Consider the following 26,689-nt stretch of genomic DNA (forward strand, 5'->3'; position numbering starts at 1 on the left):
CAGACGACGACATCTCTGTCCTGTGTCCGTAACATCAGTCTGTTGTTCGCCTGTGAGACGTAGATTGCAATTATCAACACCACCGATAATGGGTGCTATCATTTACGGAACCCTTTTGTCCTGTGACGGCAACCGTAGCCTCTCTAATGGGAGGGAGAGGGGGTTAGAGGAGCTATAGGTTGCAATTTCCTACATCGCCAATAGTGGCCTCTGAAACTTACACACAGAACCTTTAAATAAATAATAAATAAATTATTTTTAATTATTCTTTCATAAACATGTATTAAGTATTACTATTAGGGCTGTGCAATTAATCATAATTCACTTTGAATTTCAATTTTGGATCCCACAATTTTGAAAACAAAATAATCGAGATTAAACCAATTATTGTGCCGCAATGCATTGTGTTTTACTGGGGTTTTCTCATTTATTTTATTAATTTTATATTATTTATTTGAATGTGTAATCATTCTTTATTTCTTCTTTTTTTTACATTAATTTTTTATTTCTGGATAAATTGAATCCCCTGTTAATGGATGATTAAGATTTTTACTCACTCTTGTGACTTACTTTCTCTGCAGGACAGTTGAAAAGAAAGTTGAGAACCAAACAGCACCGGCACCAATTCACTTCTTTTATGGACACAAAGCTAATGCAAGTGATTGAGTGCTGGTTAACAACATTTTTCTAAATATTTTCTTTGTGTTCTGCGGTAGAAAGAAAGTCATACAGGTATGAGGGTGAGTAAATGATAACAAAATGTAATTTTTTTGGTAAATTATTCCTTTAATAATTTATCTTTTATTGACTTTTTAATCTATCAAGTCAATGAGTAATCATGTGAAATATTATTATCTTGGTATGGGGCAAAATAATTGACGTCATTTTTTTTGTCATAATCTAGCAGCCCGCACAGATTAATTTGGTTTTTACATTTTCAAGCACCACTGGCTAGACCCTTATCTTATTCTTTTATAAATATAATACATATTGACTGTAACAACTGAAGAATACATTCAATGTTTGCATTTGTACACCGAAGAACCGAAGCAAATTAATGTAGAAGGAGTTAAATGAGGAGCCAGCGAAGCTCTCAGACCAGCTCTGATCAGCACTCAGTGATGTGATGCGAGAGGAGGAGGAAGGAGGAGCGAACAGAAGAACAGACCAGCTGAGCTTTTCTGCTCTCAGTCTCTCGCCAGCGTCTGACAGAGCAGTTTCTTTCTCTGCGCTTCTCTGAGGAATTTGCAGATACGCTCTACTTTGCAGTTTGGAGAGGGCGATCAATTTAATTCGCTCTGCCTGAACCATGCTGCCCTGGAAAAGGAATAAGTTTGTTCTTGTCGACAATGAGACCAAAAGCAAGCCTAAAAGTCTCGGAGTGGGGCTAACTTACCATTCTCTTCTGTCTACTTTGTTTCACTCCTGCCCCGACCTCGTCCCCGACTGTCCGTTCCACTGGCTGGGAAGCGTCCTCCACAGCAAGCGTCAGAAAGTGGAGCTAAATAAAGAAGAGCCCACCTACAACGTGCGATACCTGGGCAGCGCCGTCACCATCATGGCTAAAGGGGAAGAATGCACGCAAGAGGCAGTTGCCAAGATATGGACCCGCAGCAACTATGGCGAACAGTGCACCAAGATGAAGCTCACCGTCAGCCCTCAAGGCATCCGCATGGGGGTGGATAGAGGCAGCAAAAAGAAACCCATCCAACTGTATTCCCTCAACCGCATCACGTACTGCACCGCGGACCCCTTCCGTCCCAAGATCTTTGCGTGGATTTACAGGCACCAGGTGAAGAACAAAGCGGTGGTACTACGCTGTCACGCCGTCCTATTGGCAAAAGCCGAAAAGGCTAGAGTTTTGGCTCTCAGTCTGTACCAAACATCAACATCTGCGTTCGCAGAATTCAAAAGGCTAAAACGTCAAAATGACTTTCGCCATTGCCAGCAGCAGTTATTGGGAGAGGATATCGTGCCTCTTATGCCTTTACGTAGACTCCTGAATGGCCAATGCCACTACCAACCACCAGCAGGAAAGCCTGGGAGTGCCACACGACTCTCTTCCATTACGGAAGAAGAAGAGGAAGATGATGAAAGACAGGGGGGTGCAGAAACGTCAAAGACCGGCAATCCTAACACTCCGAAAGATCTAGGAAATGTTGTGAGTAAACTGGACGAGGTTTCCATTACAAGCTGGGATGAAGCACATATGACTATCAGCACTCTGGTGTGACTTTACATGGACAGTTTAGTGTCTTCACCACTGAGCCGATGTCCTGTCTCTCTCTCCCGCGTACAGACTTTGTCAATCATGAACTGTGAAACCATCCCTGGAACTCACCCTACTTCAGTACTGGGATAAGAACCAAGGGACGTTTCTGTTGACCTGGCACCAATAATGCTGCCTGAAGAGGAACTGTTCCAAGTACTTAGGAGATGTGTGGAGGGATTGTCCTGAATAAGCACAATAAAGAAGGACCACAGCATTGGTTACGAGTTTACACCGAAAAGCCTTTAACTACACCGATGTTCAGTGAAACTTGAACTGCACACCCAAAGATGATGAAACATGCCTCTTGTACTGATGAGTACATGCAAACTACAAGTGCTATTGACCAATAGACTAAGAATGGGACTTTTGTATAAAATGTGATATTTTGCAATCTTTTGACGTATGTAATTTTCCCCGGCAACCTCTTTCAATGTGCTCGGGGGGCAGGCTCAAAGCAGTTTTATTGGCTTCTGGAGCAGCGCTAATGAATTAAACCATAACTTAGGAATCGAGCCATTCACTTGACGTGTTTACTGCTCCAATCCGTCACAGCTTTGCTAATCAGTAATGCATAACAAATGTCGGCGTCACCTGTGATGTTTTTAAACTGTGTCTGTTTTACACTGTGAGTCGTTCGGGACCAATAACAGTAAAGATCTTGTATTACTACGAATAAGAAATTGTAGTTTTTGCAGAATATGTGTTGGTGTTATGTATTAGTCAAAAAACTCATTTTTATGCCGTTCACGTGAAGGTCGTGGCTTCCATCTGTCAACTCTGGCATGGTGTTTTGTATTTGCTGTCGTTATATTAATCTTCTGGATAAACTGATTAAAACAACAGCGAGTGGTGTTTTTGACATGTTTTTCCTGCACAATTGGAGTCTGTGTTAAAAGGTTTAATGACAAAATGTTGTATAATAAAATGATATTCTTAATTCGGTGACTTAGGTTTTCTTTATTTTGATTTTCAGCCCATATTTTATAGATACTTCCAATTTGAATATGAATGTATAATTGAAAGAAAAGAAAAAAAACTGTTCATTGACACAGGATGTGAGTGGGCAGTGGAAGGAACACAGATTTCGTCTGCAGCTTGAGGGCACTTACTGTAGCTTTTCCTCAAAGTGAAGCTATTAATAAGCAGATTCAATTGGACAGGAAATGAACATAAAACACCTGGGCAAAGCGGCACAGAGCTTTCAGCATGAAGTGATATAAGCGAGAGAACCTTCAACAGAATCTCATTTCATGTCTGTCAACATTTGAAATAACAAACCTGTTTTAGAAAACACAATTTGATTTGAGTTTTATTAGTGCATTAGTTTTATGAATATATATTAAGAAAGTGATTTTAAGGGGCACTTTCTTCTGTGAAACGCAAAAGAACACATTTTGAGAAATGTCAGTGGTTTTGTGGAAGTCAATGGCATCCAATGTTGTTTGGTTATCAACATTCTTCAAAATATCTTCTCTTGTGTTCTGCAAAAGAAAGAAAGTAATACAGGTCTGAAATGACATGAGGGTAAAAAAAAGATTGAATACGTTTTATTTTTAGGTTAACTGTCCTTTTAAACAAACCTTTAAGTCTACACTATAAGCAGTTCAACTGACTAGTAGGATGATTTATCATTTTTTTACTAAATTGGATTACTATAAACATGTTGTTAGCAAAGTTGTATGTACTTCGATTCTCAAGTGTTTGTCCAAATGTTTCCCCAACCTTCTGAGGTCATCTGAACAAGCAATTTTGCATCAAACAAGGGTTAAGTTCCAAGAATGCATAGCAGTATGCAATTTAAAGAAGATTGCTATTTTGCTTTTTGGTGGATTTGTGCTGTTGTTTTCACTGCTCGTCTTAATGATTGTGGTGCAGCCATGTTTGAAGTTTGTGTTAAGAGTTGAGGTATACATGTAAGTGCATGTTGTTGGTGTCAGTGAAGCTGTGCATTTATGTTTAAGACATTCATTAAAGGGACAGTTTAACCAAAAATACAAATTCTGTCATCATTTACTCCCCCTCGAATTGTTGTAAACAATGTGTAAATGTTTTTATTTCTGGGTGAACTGGTCCTTTAAATAGTTACTTGTGTTATCCTAAGTATTTAGCTGCCTTATTTTTGTAGATCATTTTTTATGTATCTTATGCTTGTATTAGGTTGCTTGACTATTATAAATTGGTGTAACCTTTTTCCCCACTTTTTTCCAGTGTAAGAATTATTGGACGCCTTTTCATGTGGCGCCTTTTCTACGTGATGTAACTTCAGATTTTTGTTATGTGGATGATAAAACAGGCAAAAAATTACAGTTGAATTCCAGCAAATATCTTAGGATAGGAATATCATAGAGACTATTCATCATAGACACTATTAGAGAGGGTGTTTTTTTTAAACAACCATCCTAGCAACCGCATTGCAATTGCCCAAATACCTTAGCAACTGCCTAGCAAGCTCCTACAACGCTGTAGCATCATGAATGTCATTTGCATGGACAGGTCTCTTCATTTCTATAGGTGTAAAAAGCTAAGTTTCAGTATCTTTATTTATTTATTTTAAGATTGCACAGATGTTAGTACCAGATGTCCTAAAATAGACCAGAATCTCAGAATGCTTTTGCTGGAGTATACACTATATGTGGATGAAAATACTACTGAAACAAAAGGCATTGCATGGTAATATTTGGTTTGTCAGTATTTTCTTAGTGGTGCATATTGCTCAGGGTTTATATTCTGCTATGATTGAAATGTGTTTTTATGACGAAATGGGTATTGACCAAAAGACAGAATGATGCACATGTATTAAACATCAGATGCTGTCGAAAAGAAGAGATTGAGGTCAATCTCCTGAAAGCATTTCACAATCTGTGAATCACATAGTTTAAGGCAATTCGGATATGATTCCAGGATATCTGATCTAATTAAGGATAATCTAATCCAGGATATCTGATCAAATAAATTTTTTCCCTTGTACTTGTAGTGTCTGTCTCATGGTGATATGAAGATAACCATGAAGATCAAATATTAAGATGCAACATTACAGAAACTTTCACAACCTTTGCCATCTATTTTAAAGTTGCCGTCCACTGCCTTTTAATTTATTCACCAAAGCTGTTAAAGGTTTTTACTTGCATTTGGCATTGATGGGTCTTCATTTTGGAGCCTGCATATGATTTGTTGCAAATGTTTTGGAGTACGGTCAGCTACATAACGGAAAGGGATCCTGCTCTGGATGCTGCAGACATTTAGTGGTTGTGATTGACATGGTTTTGTTCCGGGGACTAGATGTGTTAGGCTGTAAGTGTAATCTTGCCTCTAGCACTGTTAGGAACAGCGTGCGTGTGGATGTGTGTGTGTGGTGACAGGCACCGAATAACGTGAGTGAGGGCTGTTTGTTACCTCACCCTGTAAGCCTCAATAAAAGTGTTAATAGTCTCCCCCTGAGGCAGCAAGTCCTATAGGAACAAGGTGTGCTGGAGCAGGACATAAAGGATCAACGAGGTATCTTTCAATATACCGGCAGAGAGAGATAAAAAGGATGACAGGCCTGTTATAGCTGTATGTGTTTTAAAAATGCATTTATATTCAGTACTGTTCTCATCCCTTGAACAGCGATGCTGGATTCTGCATTATTACCTCTAAACACACACTGTGGGTTCACAGTCCCACAAGGTTTAATCGTAAATTGTTAATTCTTGTTTGCATTTAGTTATAGAGTATGTTAGCTCAGTACTGAATTCAGGCTTAGTTAAGAAAAGCTTTCATAGCCACAGAGTAAAGATGCTTTATTTAAATCAGAAAGACAAACAGTTGAATAGGACGAACCTGAAGACGATACGTTTATTTGAAGTCAACTTGAAAACAAATGTGACAGAATAAACCATGTTCATTTTTCTAATGTACCTCTCTAGTCATATTGTGCATGTCATTACAGGTAAAAAATTCTAAAAACAAATAAACATGATGTGGCAATGCAGCATTTCTAAACCTTTGCTAATAGTTAAAGTACTAGCTGAATGTTAATATAAGTTAAATACTTGTTTGATAAAGTTTAAATATTGCAAACTTTAATAATAGAAAAAGTTTTTTTGACTATTTATTATACTTATAAAGCACATATTCTGCATGTCCACTCTACATCCCTAATCCTACCCAATACCTTAACCTAACAACTACCTTACTAAATATTAATAAGAAACAAATAAAGAAAATATTGGGGAACAATTAGTTATCTCAACTCTTCATATATAGATTTATGAGATAGTTTTTTAAAGTGACAGTTTACCAAAAAATCTGTCATCACCCTCTTGTCATTTCAAACCAGTATGACCTTTCTTCTGCAGAACACAAAAGAAGATATTTTGGAAAGAGTTGGTAACCGAACAGCACTGACACCCATCTATATGTGGATGGTTAACAAACAACATTCTTCAAAATATATATTTTTGTGTGTGTTCTGCGGAATCTTTTACTTTAAAGGAGGCATGAATTAAAATCACAATTTTAACCCAAGCTTTTGTTATATATGAGGGAATAGTATTCACGCGAACATCATGCAAGTGTTAGAACTGAAAACACCCTTGTTACTGAGATTACATCTGTTATTGACACCAGGCCCAGCGAACGCCAGGTTCTGGAATGCACCAATCAATGACATTGATAGGTTGAACACCGCCTCCATAGAAAAATATCAACCACTACTTCTCGAGGTGTCATGATTCTGCTATCATGTCATGTTTATTCTTGGTCTTGGGGCAGAGTCATGGCATAGCCTTAGGTTGTGCGTGGAGGGAGAGATATTGATCCTACTGGCCTGCTATACTCTCTCTCTGGTCTGCATCCTTGTTCCCGCCATCTCGTTTCCTTGTTAGCTTTCCTTGAGTGTTCATCCCTATCACCTGGTCCTTGTTAATTATCCTTTGTCTATCTCCCTATAAAACATCCTCATGTCTATTGTCCTGTGCTTGTTCATTGTATCTGGATGTTCCCTATCAAAAGCTACACTCGATGCTGCGTTTCAAACGCAATAGGAGAACAGTCTTTGTTCGACCAGTTGTGAAGCACGTGTGTCAAACACGCTGACCTTGACGTTGCTAATTACACTCGCACCTGCCGATTATGCGGACGCGTCATCAGGTTCTTTTGTCTTCGAGGACCGCTTTGTGTGTGTGTTGTGAGGGAGAAGTCTCCCTCTTTGTTGTTTTGACTTTAAAAACAAACAAACAAAAAAGTTAAAAGAATATATTACCTAGAATCTAGCACTAGTGACCAAGCACTCTCTGAGTTACTTAGCCTAGTGTAAGAATAAGGAAAACTTTATAAAACCATGACTGACTCGGATCGGAAATATGTTCCTCCCTGTGAGAGGATCCTCAGCAATTTCGATAAGCATGAGTTTTGCTTTGAATGCTTGGGGGCTGACCATGCCGCCCAGGGACTTGAGGGAGAGTGTGAACTCTGTGATGTTTTTGAATTCAGAGTTCTGCGTGCTCGGCTCACATTTTTTAAAAGAGACCGAGCCACCTCTTCCTCATCCTGGGGCTCGCGGTTTGAGCTTGCTGAGGCACGAGAGACTGTTCCGTCCGCTTCTCTCGTGCATTCGCCGAACCGCGACGTCCTCGCGTCCACTTCTGCAGCATGCCATGGCACTTTTTCTGTGCCGGCGGAGGACGAGGCTTCCCTTGTTTCTGCGGAGTTAGATAGCACCGCCTCCGAGCGTTCCACTCGCGATACCAAGGCAATTGAGGATCTAATCGGGGCGGTAACCAAGGCAGTCGACAGGCTCAAACTCGACTGGCCGCAGGAACAAGAGCCAGGGGGTTTCATCCAAGGGCCAACCCCCAGAGGCATATAAGGGTGACGCGCCAGGGGCTTCGCACCCTTTCTATGTGGTTCAGACCTCGGTTTCTGACTTTAGGTCCCACTCTCGGTCTGTGTTGTCGTCGCAAGATGCTAACGACAGACACATCCCTCACGGGTTGGGGTGCGGTCTTAAATGGCAGTCCAGCCCAAGGGATCTGGAGAGGTCATCTTCTCTTTTGGAATATCAATTACCTCGAAATGATGGCTGTATTTCGGGCCCTGAAATACTTCCTCCGGCAGTTACGAGGCTACCATGTCCTAGTGCGGGTGGACAACACTGCAGTATTCTCGTACATAAATCACCAGGGCGGACTGCGGTCGCGCCACCTGAACAAATTGGCCCAGCAGATTCTGCCCTGGGCAGAGGGCAAATTTCTGTCCCTCAGAGCAATTCACATCCCGGGGCATATGAATGTGGGAGCAGACTTGCTGTCCAGACAAGCTGTGACAAACGGGGATTGGAAACTCCACCCCAAAGTAGTCAAACAAATTCGGGAAAGATTTTATGAAGCAGAGGTGGACCTCTTTGCTACGCAGGAGACAGCACAATGTCCCCTCTACTTCTCTCTGACTCATCCAGCTCCCCTGGTGCGATGGCCCATTCGTGGCCCAGACTGCGTCTTTACGCATTTCCTCTTACAGCTCTGCTCCGGGAGTCCTGGCGAAGGTCCGTCAACAGGGGTCTAGCCTCTTATTGGTAGCTCCCCGTTGGCCAACCAGAATCTGGTTCTCGGACCTAGTATCCCTCCTAGATGACTCTCCTTGGGCCATCCCAGTCAGGAGAGATCTTTTATCTCAGGCACAGGGGACAGTGTTTTATCCTCGTCCCGAGCTCTGGAACCTCCATGTCTGGACCCCTGAAGGGCACCAGCTGAGAGGCACTGGGCTCCCACCTGACGTAGTAGAGACTATTCTAAGTGCTAGGGCTCCCTCCACTAGAAGGTGCTACGCCCTTAGATGGAGCGTTTTTGACAGATGGTGCCTTGCACACCATGCAGACCCAATTCACTGCCACATCGTTTCAGTGTTGGAATTTCTGCAAGAGAAACTGTCCACTCTCAGGGTGTACGTGGCCGCCATTTCGGCCTGCCACGTCCTGATTGATGGGGTTTCTGTGGGATAGGACCCTTTAGTTGCTCGCTTCATTCGAGGAGCGAGACGACTGATGCCTCCTTCTTGAAGGACAGTCCCTCCATGGGACTAAGCGACAGTGCTCGAGGGTCTAGTTAGCTCCCCCTTCGAACCTATGGAGTCAGCGCCTGTCAGGCTTCTGACCTTTAAAATGTTTTTTCTAATGGCAATCACCTCTCTTAAGAGAATCAGAGATTTTCAGGCGCTCTCCACCTCGCCGTCCTGTTTAAATTTTGCCCCTGGGATGGTCAAAGCTATTCTGCATCCTCACCCGAGTTATTTGCCTTAAGTTCCGTTCTCCACCGTGCATCCGGTTATTCTTGAGGCCTTTTGCCCTTCGCCGTTCACTACATCGGAGCAGGAACGATTACACCTACTGTGTCAAGTACGTGCTCTTTAGACTTACGTCCACCGCACTAGCCAGTGGCGTAAATCAGAGCAACTTTTTATATGCTATGGGGGCCGCAACCAAGGGGCGGCTGCAACCAAGCAAACGATATCACATTGGGTGGGGGATGCTATTGCTCTGGTCTATGAGGCACGCGGTCAAGCTTCTCCTCTAGGAGTCAGAGCTCATTCCACAAGGGGGGTTTCATCTTCTATGGCCTTAGCAAGAAGTGTCCCCTTGCAGCAAGTGTGTGATGCGGCGGGCTGGTCCTCTCCGCACACATTTGTTAGATTTTATAGTCTGGATCTCCATGCCACTCCCGGCTCACGTGTCCTGGAGTCTACATCCCAGAGTCCTATCTGAGGCCTCCTCTCAGATTGTGCACACACATCACACAACCTTGGGGGGTCCAGACACTTCCAGTGCGGCGGCGTTGGTATTCTCGTTCCCATAGCGTTTGAAATGCAGCATCAAGTGTAGCTTTTGATAGGGAACGTCTTGGGTTACTTGGCTGTAACCCTGTTCCCTGAAAAAGCGGGAACGAGATGCTGCGCCTCAATGCCGCACTGTAGGCGTGCCCGGACGTCCTTTCAGACAAAGTTGGAACCTGATGACGCGTCCACATTCACGCGTATTTATAACCGGCAGGTGCGGGTGTAACTAGCCACGTTACCTGCCAAGGTTATTTAAAGCCAAAATAATTTTTGCCGTGTTTGACACAAGTGCTTCACAACCGGTCGAACAAAGACTGTTCTCCCATAGCGTTTGAAACGCAGCACCTCGTTCCGGCTTTTTCAGGGAACTGGGTTACAACCAAGTAACCCGAGATGTACTCACTTGTACTTGTGTACATGTCCCGTTTTCGGTTCTTGTGAGTGTTTACCACGTATCTTGCCTTGCCTTGTGTCTAGACTTGTGTTGTGTTTATCTCTAAACATAAACATGTGTTGCTGTTTTTCCCTGGTTTTGGTTGCTGTTTTTCCCTAGTTTAGTTTATTCTGTCCCAAGTATTATTGCGCTCTTTCAGTTTATCTTGTCACTGTTACCCCACTGTGGGTTTTTGTTTTGTCCTTTTATTAAACTCTTGCCTGTTACCCCGTACCGCTGCCTGCATCTGGGTTCTTACCTTGTGATCCCTGACACTAGCCCCGCGATTGGTTCTCGCATGACACTTCTGAAGTGGCGCGGAGCTAGATAGAGCAAGCAAGGATTAAACAAAGATGCCGTTAAAGATGGCTAAATATTGTGCCACCCCTGGTTGTGGAAGAATACAGTGGCTGCATAACCTTCCTTCGGATTCCGACATTCCGACAGTAATGCAGGGTTAAAGTTTATTTTTAAAGACGTTCCAGCTCATGTGGGAAAAACACAAAGTGTTGGTTTGTTTCATTTCTCCGAAGATTCCTTCGTAAACAAGGCAGAGACCGACACTGGATTTGTGGAATGACTAAAATTTAAAAGCAGTGCTGTTTTGTGAATATTGGATACAATGGGAATGGTGCAGCAATATTATGAGAGGAAAACATTTTTTTTACTATGCGTCACTATGCTTTGTTAGAGATTGCTTGATGTGCCCTGAGCACTATCGCACGAGATTAGTATTAATGTTACCTGGGGACCTCTAGTCATTTGTATTAATTGCAGAGGTTGTCTGTGTTCTTAAGCTCGTGCAAATCGCCATCTCTGTGATTCGTTGGGCTCATAAATAATTTTTCAAGGTTTTATCCAACGTTTGCGAATAATGGAGGGTGTTTGGAAGTGTTTTGGTATTATTTCGGGTGCTGGGTGATATTCATAAGTTTGCCGGGAGTCTCCCATTTGTTTATTTATCATGGAAACTCTCGTAACATTTGCGATCACGGGTCTCAAATGCAGACAGGGATCGTCATATATCATTAAACCCAATAAAACTATTGGCTATACAAACTATACACAAAGCCTTGCCATCACATCCGGGTAATAAGTCAGTAAATTTGAGTAAAATCATGTTGTGCGAGTGCATCACATCAAATACTGATGTGAGGAGGTCATTTATAAATCACAGGAGGTCTCCAGATAATACTAATGCTGTGCGAAAACTGTGAATGGTACTAATGTGCAACCTAACGTTGCGTCTCTAGCCATATTCACAGAAGGCTCCAACTACGCAAACTGGTATCCAGTCAAAGCGGAGGGCGTTTACTTATAAAGTCTTCAATGCGGAACGCTCATTAAAACCGAGCGTTTGCAGAGCTGGCCTCAAAACCTGTGTAGAAAATACTAGGGCTGCAGCAACGAATCATTAAAATCGATAAAAATCGATTACTAAAAAAGTTGTCAACGAATTTTATAATCGATTCGTTGTGTCGCGCGACGCGGAGACGTTTGATTATTTAAAAAAAAAAATTGGAGCGCGGAGCGGAGTGAACACACTCGGTCTCTCTCGCGCACTGATGCTAGCAGAGTTTGGCGCGTCATAGACAGGGCGGAGCAAAAATAAAATAAACGAGCGGAGGAAAGATACACGGCGGAGGCAGAGAAATCCGCGCGACCCAAGTCATGCAAGGTGCTGGAGGATTTCACACTAAATAAACAGAAAAGGTGTGTTAACTACAAAATATGCAAAAGCGACATGGCACGGGAGCACCACGGCAATGATCCAGCACCTGAAACGCAAACATATTGGAGTCTTTAATGCGGAGTTCAATAGCAGGTTAAGTCACTACAGAATCCATAATTTGAGGTGTTTATTTTCAGAAAACAAGACATAATTTCTTATGCTATTTCATGTGTCTAGTAAATGTATCTTGATTTAAGATTTTTTTGATATTTGAACTGACAACAGGACAAAACTACTAAGTTAGAAAAGCATTTTTGCAGTGTATATTCTGTGCTTTGTCCCATATAGGTTATTATTGACAAATATATTTGTGTGTGTTGTACTTTTTAATTTAATTTTAAAGTTCTTTTATAGCACTCGGTCATCTTAAACTGTGTTTAAATGTGGTGTATAAAAGAACCTTGCACTTACCACAATGATGGTAATGATTTAATGAACAAGCTTCAAGTGAATTTGAGAGAGAGTTTGTGAGTGTGTGCATCTGCAAAAGTGTGTGTGTCTGCGTGTGTGTGCATATGCGAGTGTGTGGGTCTGCAGTGTAGTGTAGAGAACAAGTTCTTACATTCAAACAAATCCTGTTAAATTTTCTGATTTGTATTGTTCTTTATTTTTCTATAAACTATTTATTGTTCTGGCAGCTCAGGTGGCACTTTTATTTAAAAAAGTCTATATATTTGGCAGATGTAAAGCATACATGTGTATGTTTTTTGTGTTAGTCCATTTTAATTTGATTTGATTATTATTATAACAGCTCAGGGATGTTCAAGGAACAACATGTTTGTGCACTTTCTAAAGATTTTAGTTCTGTTTTTGAATAAAGGGTTGGAAATGAATGCTTTTCTTGGTTTTTGTTTTTATCCGATTCATCGATTAATCAAAAAAATATTTACAGATAAATCGATTATTAAAATAATCGTTAGTTGCAGCCCTAGAAAATACCCTATCACTTATTGATTTTGATATTTTTTAATGTAAAAACCACGGGAACGTCATAAGTAGACCTCATATAACAGTATAAAACAATAAACAAGCACAGTTCATAACACCTTTATGGGAAATGTTTAATTTACGTATGTCTCAATTCTGGTATGAAATGTACATTTGTGCATGTGGCGGACGCTTTTACGTAAGGCAACTTAAGAGTGCATTCAGGCTATAATCAGGTACTGTATATATATATGTTCTTTGGATCCCACAATTTCTCACAATAAACAATCATGGACAAATAATGGATAGTCTATACATATGAGTTTCTTGTTGTCTTTATTTAAATAATAATATACATTTGACAGAAACATAATTCAATCACATACTTTAAGTATCTCCAGTAAATGGCTGCAGTGGATCAGATAGCCTGCAATGTGTTTGTTATGCAACGGCATCATAATTCAGGTCAAATAAATTGTTTGTCCGATTGCAAAAACACTCTCGCTGAAAGAGCTTAACCACGCTTAACATAACAGAGCAATATCATCCAAACACCAGCCACCCACAAGAGGCCCGGCTCACTGACACTTGCAAATAAAGAGACGCTGAATATTGCATGACCTTTCAGAAACAGAGCTTGCACGCTGTTACAACCATGTATATTTCATGGTGGATGAATTGTATAAGATCCTTACAGTCAGCCTCGTAACAGGAAGACTTTAGCAAACATCCGTACAAAGTCCTGTTAGCTCAAGGAAATGTGTGACTTAAATATTACATTTTTCTATCAAAAAGTTCTCTTTTTTCATGTTTTTGAACTTGTGTTTTTTGGCAAATCTTTGTGCATGAAAGATTTAGCCCAAGTTTTTAACATGGAGAGGGTTCTTTAAGGTAAAGAAAATAAGATCAAACTCTTATGAAGTCTGTAGTTAGTTACAGTAAGCATTGGATTGTTGTAGATTAGTCATTGTTTACTGTACTTTGTTCTTGGTCTAACTCTTCTGGTTGGTATCTAGGGTGTTGCTATGCAGTCATTATGGTGTTCTGTATGTTAGACCGTTAGACCCAAGACATCATAACCCTTCCCTAGATATGTATAATATTCAGATATGGTAATGTTTTTTAGAATATTCAGCTAAATATTCCCTTTAAATGTTTTTTCCTGTTTTTATCTGCCAGGCAGAATTAATAAATCACAACATTTAATACAGTAATTCATTCAATCTTATATCACAAATAAGTACAAGGCAAGTTTGGGTATTCGAAGAAACCGCTGACCACAAGTATGAGCAACAGTAATGATAAATCAATACGACTCAGGATTGATTGCATTTTTATTTTTGTCAGGGTTTGTTAGGTCATAATGACTCTGTGCTGAATAATTATTTGGCTCTTTGCTAGACCGCTGACATTTAAAGGCGAGATCCGTGTCATTAATATAAGGCGGATAATTGAGGATATTAGCGCGACATGGGGCCAGTTTAGAGCGGGACCTTTTCGCACTGCAGGCTCATAATTAGACATCTTCTGCTGAAATTTGCGTCAGTGGATTCGCAGGCCAGCTTGCGAATGTGTAGAGACAGATTTGAATCCCAAATGACCTCATTGGTGGACTTCCTCGAGCACGGCTTTATCATTGCATAGTTGGCGTGATAGGACTAGCATCTTAGATAAAGATTTATGCGGATCATAAATGTAAAATTAAAAAATGTAATATAACTTTAACAAATGTTTGATTATAATAAATATTACAATTGTTTTCATTTTGTTGTATTGAATATAAGCACAGCTGTGATGATCTTGTTGATATTCAGCATAACAACGGGACTGCAGGTGTGATATTGCTTAATTATTTTTATAGAATTTCTCTCTGCTGTGAGGGACTCATTGCAAGGCCTGTTTTATTACATTCCTGGGAGGAAAAAAATGGATTAGACCTTATGACATCTCTCTCTGGTAGAAATTCAGCACGTCATCTGATCTAATAACAGAGAGGGTCTTACCAATAAGGTCTCTGCAGAACACACCTCTGACAGCAGGTTTCCATCTTCCAGGGCTCTGCTTTTTGATTCCCGCTTTCAGATGCTGCGCTTAAACCTTTTATGACTTTTTGAGAACGAAATCAGCATGACTTTAAGATGCAAGCAACTCTTATCAAAAAGCTCCCAGGGACACGAGAAATGAATGAGAGGCAAATGTATATTTATACCTCAAAGGAAGTGAAATGGCATGTCTGGGGATAATTTATTCCGCTTTTAGATTATCTGTAACTTTTCAATGCTGTAATTTATTTTAATGTAATTCAAGTAAGCTCATTGAGGCACTGAGGTATTTTACAATGAGATCGTCAATGGTTTTATTCAATTTATTAAGCAAATAAAAAAGAAGCATGTAAACATGTAAAATTGTGAGATTATCTCATTCATTTCTGTAATTCTATTGAACAGGGAAGTATATTTTAATTAATTAAAATAACTTAAACCACAAAACATCACTGGACTCAAAATCTAGTGCTAATACTTTCAATGTGCTTCTGTTTCCCTACTAACTTCCTCACTTTCTGGTGAAAAAAAATATTAATATTAAAATCTGATTAAAAATATTGGATTGATTTATATGTTATGTAAATACTATATAATTAAATGATTTTAGTAGTATTTATAGTTTACTATACTTTAAATGTTTATGGTTTAATGTCATTGTCCATTATAGACAATGGTTAGACAAAGTTTATTTCATATTTGAACTTTTTTGTTTAAAGGTTTCCTCAGACGACCACTTTCAACAAGTTGGTATGATTTATTAGGGTCTTCATAAAATGTCTGGAACATATTTTGCTTAAAAACACTCAATGGCTGTGTAAACAAAACCCTTCTTGCCTCGTCAAAAACAGCTCTGCTCACAGCAACCCGTTTAAGTGCATGTCTCTTTAAATGATAATGAGCCCCAACCCCCTTCCGCGTGTGTGTCAACACACATGTAGTACTACCATGGCAATGGTTTAGCTAAATTATATTTCCTGAATTCCTCTGCGGTTAGTTTCATTTTAAATGATTCAAATCATTCGTCTGGAGACTAAAAATTCCATCACAGCAAACAATCCACGGATTGCTCACCTGCAGATCTCAGTTGAATAACGTGAATTTAAGTGCTTGTCGTTGAAAAGTTTATAGCGTTACACACACAACGTGAAAGTATAACTAGTAAACTGTGAATGATTTTTCAGCCTAAGCACGGATGATTGGAGACGTTTAAAACTAAACTAACCTGCAGTGTTAACCCTGTTCATTAGCAAAAACAAACAGCTTGCCGCAGCTAAACATAATAGCCCACATACTGTATTAACATTCATAAAGTCAAACTCCAATTGTCCATCTGTACTTATATACAGTAAGTTTAACACTGTCTTTGAATGTTCTATTTAGGCTGTGACTGACTTTGCTTCCTTCGCTATCATATGCTAACGTTATCCTCCTATATATACACGGTACATTTACATCAATTTAGACGGTTGATAAATATTACTCGCATCGGCAGTTTTGTCTCATTCAGTCTCGATCCCTCTTGAGCAGTGTTGAGGTAACGCGTTACAAATAACGCACATTACGTAACCAGGTTAGTAGCGAGTAATATAACGCAGTAACTTTATAAATGTACATATCAATACTAGAGTTACTTTGTTTTTCAAGTAACTCGAGTTACTTTTCAGTCTAATCATTGATTTATATGATTTTTTTTAAACTGCAGAAGTAAAATTCTTAATGAAATCTGGTGTAGACATGATCGATCATGCTTGTGCAGAAACAATCGCTAGCAGACATAGGCAGTGTTGCCATGTCTGCAGTGCTTTATTGTTCCGGTTTCGTTTCGTTACGTAAACCTGGCAACCCTTGACAAAGCAATGGGTCGCCAGTGCTCTGATGCGGAGTCATAGTGCAGTCGCACTCACCACCATGAACAAAATGCCTGAAAATACCGGTCATGCACAATAGATAACTTTCAGATCGTGAAATTAGCAGGAGTCATGAGTCGCAACAGCAATAAATTGTCCTGCAAATGCCGGTCATGTTTGGAAAATAACTTTCAGATCGCGAAATTAGCGCAAGTCATGACACACAACAGCAATCAATGGTCTCATGACCCGTGAATGTAAACATGTGTTCGACTGTTTGTGGCGCTGCACGCACAGACAGAGCTGTAGATTGAAATGGGCATGGTCACTGTTAGAAGAATGGTTGGGGGTGGGCGGAGGCTAGCACGTTCAAAATGCTCAGCAATGAAAAGATCAGTCATATCGCTTATATATTACTTTTTAAATCTAAAAAAAACACCCATATTTGCCTGCCAAAAATTCTCCTTTTCCCACACAGTTTTATACGACCGGAAACTACTCTGCCGACTCTAGCATGCTGTCCCAAAAGCTCAACGGCGCCATCTTGTGCAACTAGCCGCGCTGTCAAAAAACAATAAATATGGAGAGTGACACTGAAGTTAGCAGTGTCAACAGTAGGCAGAACAACAGGTGGAGGACTACTGGTTAGGAAATATTTGAAATGTGTTTTTTTAAAGAAAATAAAGGTGTGTTATGCTTTACAGGATTGTTAAATGCATTACAGTGTTAAACACTAAAGAGCAGCAAAGTCTGGGAAAGCATGAGCATCAGTTAGGTGAGAAAAAAATAACGCAAGAGTACTTTCAGTTACTTTCCACAAAAAGTACGCAATTAACGTATTTATTTACTTTTTTAAAGACTAACTCAATATTATAACTAGTTACGTTTAAAAGTAACTTCCCCAACACTGCTCTTGATGAACAACTTTGAAGTTAATCTTGTTTGTACTGTTAGCAGATTTTTACTTATGGTTTTTGATGGAAGCTTTAGGCTACTTTAACTTTAGACTTAGAACTGCAACAAAAAAGGCTATAGCCAAAATATTATTTGAAGTCAGACAGTCTTAAGTTTTAATAATATAGTTTAAGGACCAAGGGTAATAATGTGCACAGCAAAAATATCTCTATATAGCCTAACTTTAACTCACTTCTTAGGGCAGGCCTAACAAGCCAGGCCCATTGCAAGTTCACAAATCTTGGAATGTTAAGAATAAATGCAGTTAACTCTAACAGAACTATAGCTGCACTGGAAGGATGGCTTTTGCATCAAGTATCAATGATACATTCTAGAGAAGTTGCCCAAGAGGGAGAGTGAGGTAGAGAAAGCACCCCAAGTTTACTTAATCCTCAATGGCAGATTTTTCTTAATGAATATTAGCATTTCTGCATTTTTGGCTGACAACTTGTTCCTCTTCTCATCTATAACAATTCCCGCTGTGCTAAAAAAGTCGCTCGCTATCAACACTTGTAAATGGGGCACATAGATAGGTTCTTGCTGCGAGAACAAGAAAGCGGCATTTTTTGTTTTGCCAAAAAACAAATGGCTGGCACTTTGAGGGATAACTGGCTCTGATAGGTAGAGGTTCAACTGCAATGATGCTGAGCTGCTGAGGTCACTGCTGCCACCATGTTCCCGATTTCCATCCAACAACTCCGCATACATAGCTTGCAAGGACCCAGTCCGTGGTACTTTCTGTGGGGGTTCGGACTTGTTTGCAGCCAAACTCGCCCCACCATCCTGCTGCACCAAACCAGTGGCAAGGACATCAGAAAGCAGCTCACGTATCTTGGGCTTGAGTGTGTCAGGGAAATATCTGTCTTTATACCTTTAAAAAAATAAAATTAATTTATTTGAATTGAATGTGAATTTAATAAAAATCCTAATCTGAAATACTTAAACTATTGGTTAAAAGTTTCTCCATTTTAGTAAAATAAATATTTAACAGCACAGAAAAAATTAATATAGAATAAGAATATATTATGTAATGCATTACGAAGGTTATATGCTTGACTCAGCCTAGCATACTCCAAAATATGCTTTTTCTGTGGTCCATCCATCCATCCATTTTCTACTGCTTATCCGGGGCTGGGTCGCTGGGGCAGCAGTCTAAGCAGGGATGCCCAGACTTCCCTCTCCCTAGACACTTCCTCCAGCTCTTACGGGGGGACACCGAGGCGTTCCCAGGCCAGCCGGGAGACATAGTCCCTCCAGCGTGTTCTAGGTCTTCCCGTTGTCTCCTCCCGATGGGACATGCTCGGAACAACTACCCGGGAAGGCGTCCAGGGGGCATCCGGAAAAGATGTCCCAGCCACCTCAGCTGGCCCCTCTCGATGTGGAGGAGCAGCGGCTCTTCCCGAGTGACTGAGCTTCTCACCCTATCTCTAAGGGATCGCCCAGCCACCCTGTGGAGAAAGCTCATTTCGGCCGACTGTATCCGGGATCTTGTCCTTTCGGACATGACCCACAGCTCATGACCATAGGTGAGAGTAGGAACGTTGATTGACCGGTAAAACCTTCTTCACCACGACAGACCGGTACAGCGACTGCATTACTGCAGAAGCTGCACCGATCCGTCTGTCAATCTCCCGTTCCCTCACTCATGAACAAGACCCCCAGATACTTGAACTCCTCCACTTGAGGCAGGGACTCTCCACCTACCTGAAGTGAGCAAGCCACCCTTTTCCGACTGAGAACCATGGCCTCAGATTTGGAGGTGCTGATTCTCATCCCAGCCACATCGCACTCGGCTGCAAACCGTCCCAGTGCATGCTGAAGGTCCTGGTCTGATGGGGCCAGCACGACGACATCATCCGCAAAGAGCAGAGATGAAATCGTGTGGTCCCCAAACCCAATGTCCTCCGGCCCCTGGCTGCGCCTAGAAATTCTGTCCCAAAAAATTATGAACAGAACCGGCGACAAAGGGCAGCCCTGCCGGAGTCCAACATGCACCGGAAACAAGTCTGACTTAATGCCGCCAATGCGAACCAAGCTCCTGCTCAGGTCGTACAGGGACTGGATAGCCCTTATCAAAGGGTATCCCATACTCCTGAGGCACCCTCCACAAGATGCCGCGAGGGACACAGTCGAATGCACATGTGGATTGGTTGGGCAAACTCCAATGAACCCTCCAGCACCCTTGAGTGACCTCGGTGACTTCGGCCCGGGTGATGGGCGAGTCCGCCTCCGAGGCCTCAGCCTCTGCTTTCTCAATGGAAGACGTGACGGCGGGATTGAGGAGATCCTCGAAGTATTCCTTCCACCGCCCGACGATATCCCCGGTCGAGGTCAACAGCTGCCCCCCTCCACTGTAAACAGCGTTGGTAGGGCACTGCTTACTCCTCCTGAGGCGCCGGACGGTTTGCCAGAATCTCTTCGAGGCCGACCGATAGTCCTTCTCCATGGCCACACCGAACTCCTCCCAGGCCCGAGTTTTCGCCTCCCCAACCATCCGGGCTGCCGTCCGCTTGGCCTGTAGGTACCTGTCAGCTGCCTCGGGAATCCCACAAGCCAGCCAGGCCCGATAGGACTCCTTCTTCAGCTTGATGGCATTCCTTACTTCCGGTGTCCCCCAACGGGTTCGGGGATTGCCGCCTCGACAGGCACCGGAGACCTTACGGCCACAGCTCCGAGTGGCCGCGTAGACAAGGGACGTGGAGAACATGGTCCACTCGGACTCAATATCTCCAGACTCCCTCGGGATCTGGTCGTAGCTCTGCCGGAGTTGAAGATCTCTCTGACAGGCGATTCGGCCAAACGTTCCCAACAGACCCTCACAGTACATTTGGGTCTGCCGAGTCTGTCCAGCTTCCTCCCCCGCCATTGGATCCAACTCACCACCAGGTGGTGATCAGTTGACAGCTCCGCCCCTCTCTTCACCCGAGTGTCTAAGACATACGGCCGTAGGTCAGATGAAACAACCACAAAGTCGATCATCGATCTCCGGCCAAGGGTGTCCTGGTGCCATGTGCACTGATGGACAACCTTATGCTTGAACATGGTGTTCGTTATGGCCAAGCTGTAACTAGCACAGAAGTCCAATAACAGATCACCACTCGGGTTCAGATCAGGGGGGCCGTTCCTCCCAATCACACCCCTCGAGGTGTCACTGTTGTTGCACACGTGGGCGTTGAAGTCCCACAGCAGAACGACGGAGTCCCCAGTCGGGGCGCTTTCCAGCACCCCTCCCAGAGTCTCCAAGAAGGCCGGGTACTCTACACTGCCGTTTTGCACATAGGCGCACATGACAGTGAGAGACCTATCCCCGACCCGAAGGTGCAGGGAAGCGACCCTCTCGTTCACCGGGGTAAACTCCAACACATGGCGGCTGAGCTGGGGGGCTATAAGCAAACCCACACCAGCCCGCCGCCTCTCACCATGGGCAACTCCAGAGTGAAGTGTCCATCCTCCCTCAAGGAGAGTGGTTCCAGAGCCCAAGATGTGCGTAGAGGTGATCCCGACTATCTCTAGTCGGAATCTCTGAACCTCACACACAATCTCAGGCTCCTTCCCCGTCAGAGAGGTGACGTTCCATGTCCCTAGAGCTAGATTCTGCGTCCAGGGATCGGGTTGTCGAGGCCCCCGCCTTCGACAGCCGCCCGATCCACTTTGCACCGGCCCCTTACGGTTCCTCCTGGAGGTGGTGGGTCCACGGTAGGATGGCCCCATGTCGCTCCTTCGGGCTGAGCCCGGCCGGACCCCATGGGGGAAGGCCCGACCACCAGGCGCTCGCATACGAGCCCCAACCCCGGGCCTGGCTCCAGGGTGGGGCCCCGGCTGCGCAATACCGGGCAACGTCACGCTCTTCCAATTCCTTGTCATCATAAGGGTTTTTTGAACCGCTCTTAGTCTGACCCGTCGCCTAGGACCTGTTTGCCTTGGGAGACCCTACCAGGGGCATATAGCCCCAGACAACATAGCTCCTAGGGTCTTTCGGGTGATCAAACCCCTCCACCACGGTAAGGTGGCTGTCAAGGATGGGCTATAGTCTTATTTTTAACTCTCCCAACTGATCTTTTTTTCAGCAAATGTACAGAATTTTAAGTTAATACCAGCTAACACAAAGGAGTAACACAAAAACGTGGTTGTAGCTATTTTTTCCCATTGGTTAGCGCAAAGATACAATATACAATGTAATTTGAGTAAAGGAGTCTACTAGATTAGTCAAAAATATATATGTTCCAATTTATATAGATTCTGAATGTTTTCAGTACTCATTAGTATTCTCTTTAATTCGTGACACAGTTACACACACACACACACACACACACATATATATTTTAAGAATGTGAATTTTAAGAATATTTTCTCACCTCGGATCGAGGATTGTAGTGATGGTATACAGGCGCTCAGATTCAATGTCACAAAATCTTTTTTGGACTGCTTTCAACAACGTGGCTTTTGACGATTTAACGCCATGGTCAGTATCCGCGGTCTTCTCAAGAAGACGAGTTAAAGCTCTGATGGATGGTATAACATCTGCAGCCGATGCAGTGAATAAGCTGATCTGTTGCGTGAGCTCTTCAAATGGGGCGAGTAGCGAAATAATATTTTCCACTAATTTCCACTGGCTGCCGGTAAACATGGAGGGTAAGTCATAGTCGGCTCCATAAGCACATAAGGCACGTTTCTGTTCATGGATACTTTTCAGCATGTATACAGTACTGTTCCACCTTGTTGGGACATCTTGCTGTAGTCTCTTTATTGGCTGTCCCAGTTGTTTCTGAATACTTTTAAGTCTGGAGTACGCAAGCTGCGAGTGTTTGAAATGACCGACAATGGGTCTTCCAGAGGCAATTAAATCAGCGATGCTGCGTTGTGACATAACTCCCTCGGCCACAGCGAGCTGTAGTGAATGCGCCATGCACGGTAGGCTGGGTAGGTTGGCATCCCTCATGGCCTTTTCCATGTTCTTTGCGGTGTGTGACAATTCTTGAGAATGAAGAACAACTCTCTTTTGTTCGAAGTTATGATTAATAAACTGCACAGTGAGGCTCAACATGGACATGGGGCATACACAAGCACTCCAAATGTCACTTGTGAAACTTATTGACGTTATGTTGTCCTTCATAAGGCTGTCTACATGCGTATACACTGTTTGGTATAACTGCGGCAGGCACACATCAGTGAAATATTTTTCGCCCTGGCATAGTAAACGTGAATCCAAGTAAGACATTAGTCGCTGGAACCCTTCGTCTTCCACAACAGACAGCGGCTGATGATCAAGGCGAATGAATTCCATTATTTTATCTGAAATGTCTTTATGCTTCTTACTGTCCTTGCAGTTGGGTTGCTGTCTTTGAAACGTCTCTGTTACCGACATTTGAGTGAGTGGCGCTTGAGCTCACGAACTTTCACGCTCTTTCTTAGCGCTAGCTAATTTTGAAAACTGGTCGCATTCCTTTCCGTGACTAACCTTCAGATGTCGGATGAGGTTGGTGGTGTTAAAATGTTTTGGGTGCTTTCCGCCCCGTGGAATTTTCTTGGTACACTAATTGCAGATCGCTTATGTATTATCTTTTTCACACACCTTGAAAAATTGCCAGACCGCTGAAGCCATTTTTGTCGCGGGTAAAATACTTAGGGCACCTAGGTCAGGCTGCAACTGTCAATCGTCTAACGACCCGATTTTTCTGGCCGGGCATTCATGAGAACGTGCGCAGGTGCTGCGCGTCTTGTCCTGAATGCCAGTTGGTAAACCCACCGGCCACCCCCCGGTCACCGTTATGCCCACTTCCACTTATACAGGTCCCCTTCGAACGAATTGGCATGGACCTGATCGGGCCGCTAGAACGATCCGCACGAGGGCATCGCTTTGCATTAGTCATTGTCGATTATGCAACACGATACCCTGAAGCAGTGGCGTTACGCAATTTCTCAGCTACCAGTGTTGCGGACGCACTGTTTCGATTAATCTCCCGGGTGGGAATCCCAAAAGAGGTTCTCACCGATCAAGGCACGGCGTTTATGTCACCGACACTCCGCGAACTGTACGGATTATTGGGGATTAAAACGATTCGGACCAGCGTCTATCACCCACAAACAGACGGGCTGGTTGAACGCTTTAATCGCACATTAAAAACCATGATGCGGAAATTCGTTCACGAAGACGCCAAGAATTGGGATAAGTGACTGGAACCCCTGTTGTTTGCGGTCCGCGAGGTCCCCCAAGCCTCCACAGGGTTTTCCCCATTTGAGCTTCTCTACGGTCGTCAGCCCCGCGGGGTTTTGGACGTCCTAAGAGAGGCTTGGGAGGACGGGCCTTCCGCGAGTAAAAATCAAATTCAATATGTCCTGGACCTGCGAACAAAACTCCATACACTGGGACGGCTCTCAATGGAGAATTTGTTACAGGCCCAGGACAGACAGAGCCGACAGTATAACAGGGGCGCCAGACTGCGTAAATTTGCACCGGGAGAGAAGGTACTTGTATTACTGCCAACGTCCAGCTCCAAATTGCTTGCCAAGTGGCAAGGACCCTTTGAGGTCACACGACGAATAGGGGATCTCAATTATGAGGTAGTTCGATCGGATAGGAGCGGAGCACATCAAATTTATCACCTCAACCTCCTAAGAAAATGGAGTGAGGCGAACACTGTGATGCTGGCGACGACAGTGAGCAGAGTAGATGATCTCGGGCCGGAGGTGAACACCAAGGTGCAATCCCTCGCTATGGCTCCAGGGGGAGATCATCTCTCGTCCTCCCAGGTCACGGATGTTGTAAGACTACAAGCAGAATTTGTGGATGTTTTTTCGCCCCTACTCGGTCGCACAAATCTCATAGAGCACCACATTGAGACCAAACCAGGTGCGATAGTGCGAAGTCGCCCATATAGACTACCTGAACACAAAAAAATGGTGGTTCAGAGGGAATTAGAAGCGATGCTGGACATGGGCGTAATAGAAGAGTCCAACAGTGATTGGGCGAGCCCGATAGTTTTAGTGCCTAAAACCGACGGCTCAGTCCGGTTCTGTGTGGATTATAGAAAGGTGAATACTGTATCGAAGTTCGATGCTTATCCAATGCCACGAATTGACGAATTACTTGACCGACTAGGTACGGCTCGTTTTTATTCGACATTGGATCTAACTAAAGGATATTGGCAGATCCCTCTATCTCCCTTATCCAAAGAAAAGACAGCTTTTACCACGCCGTTCGGTTTACACCAATTTGTTACACTTCCGTTCGGGTTGTTCGGAGCCCCGGCGACCTTTCAGCGCCTTATGGACCGCCTACTCCGAATGCATGCGGCATATGCCGCCACATATCTAGACGATATCATTATATATAGTAATGACTGGGAGCGGCATATCCAACACCTGAGAGCGGTCCTCACTTCGCTGAGAGGTGCGGGTCTAACGGCCAACCCAAAGAAGTGTGCAGTTGGGCGGGTAGAGGTAAGGTATCTGGGTTTCCACTTGGGTCACGGGGAGGTGCGTCCCCAAATTAATAAGACGGCCGCGATTGCGACCGCACCGAGACCCAAGACCAAAAAGGAGGTGAGGCAGTTCCTGGGGCTGGCGGGATATTACAGGCAGTTTGTACCCAATTATTCGGACCTCACCAGCCCGCTGACTGACTGAACTAAAAAGGGGGCACCAGATACCGTCCAATGGACGGAGCAGTGCCAGCAGGGGTTTATCCAAGTGAAGGCTGATCTGTGTGGCGGACCGTTATTGCACTCTCCGGACTTTACTCTTCCTTTTCTCTTGCAGACCGATGCATCGGACAGGGGCGTGGGGGCAGTATTGTCCCAGGAGATTGGGGGAGAGGACCGCCCGGTGCTGTACATCAGTCGCAAGCTCTCACAGAGGGAGACGAAGTACAGCACCATCGAGAAAGAATGCCTGGCGATCAGGTGGGCGGTCCTCACCCTTCGCTATTATCTCCTGGGGCGGGAGTTTACGCTCTGTTCGGACCACGCGCCTCTCCAGTGGCTCCACCGCATGAAGGATACCAACGCGCGGATCACTCGTTGGTATCTCGCATTACAACTTCAAATTTCAGGTGATCCACAGGACGGGGACGCAGATGGCTGTGGCTGACTTCCTCTCCAGGAGGGGGGGGGGAAGCTGCAGGCCGGATGGGGCCCCAGCCTGAGTCGGGAGGTGGGGGTATGTGGAGAGGTGGGCGTGGTTCAGCACGGTCTGCGGGAAGAGAGAGTGTCGGGAGAAAGACGGTGAGTAGGCAGATCAACGGTTTAGTGAAAACACCTGCTTCTCGTTCTGGTAATTGGCGAGGAGACGCTATAAAAGGGATCGACAGATCCAGAGGCGGGAGAGAGAGAGCGGCTGGGAAAACCTGTGTGTGTGTGCCGGAGCCGAGAGATGTTTTGTCCAAGAGGCAATCTAATGAGAGGAGTAAAAGTAAACGTAAAGTAAACGTAAAAATGAAAAAAGTGAATGCAAAAATATTAATTATATTAAAATCTATTTTTACCCACAGCAATAATTCAACACGTTTAAGCAGGGAAACCACAAACCAATCGCACAGTATGTCCCACATTTATGAATTAAATCATTATATAATTACATTAATGAATAGCTAGTTATATCCACGGTCTAAACGTTACTAACAAGGGAGCAGGGGTTGTAAGTCTACCATCAATTAAGTTAGTTTGGCCCACA

General features: G+C 43.4%; 1 protein-coding gene across 1 annotated transcript; it reads left to right on the forward strand.

Annotated features, from left to right (window-relative positions):
* Positions 1–917: 917 nt before the first annotated feature.
* On the forward strand, positions 918–4,136 carry fam43b (family with sequence similarity 43 member B). Its single transcript, XM_056732532.1, has one exon. It carries the CDS (start codon positions 1,310–1,312, stop codon positions 2,231–2,233), a length of 924 nt encoding a protein of 307 aa, XP_056588510.1. The 5' UTR covers positions 918–1,309; the 3' UTR covers positions 2,234–4,136.
* The last annotated feature ends 22,553 nt before the right edge of the window (positions 4,137–26,689 follow it).

Source organism: Triplophysa dalaica, chromosome 20 (genome assembly GCF_015846415.1).
Source record: "Triplophysa dalaica isolate WHDGS20190420 chromosome 20, ASM1584641v1, whole genome shotgun sequence".
Lineage (NCBI taxonomy): Eukaryota > Metazoa > Chordata > Actinopteri > Cypriniformes > Nemacheilidae > Triplophysa > Triplophysa dalaica.

What these genes read in the sequence shown, in the direction of transcription:
- fam43b (XM_056732532.1), top strand. Translation starts at nt 1,310, where the DNA reads ATGCTGCCCTGGAAAAGGAATAAGTTTGTTCTTGTCGACAATGAGACC.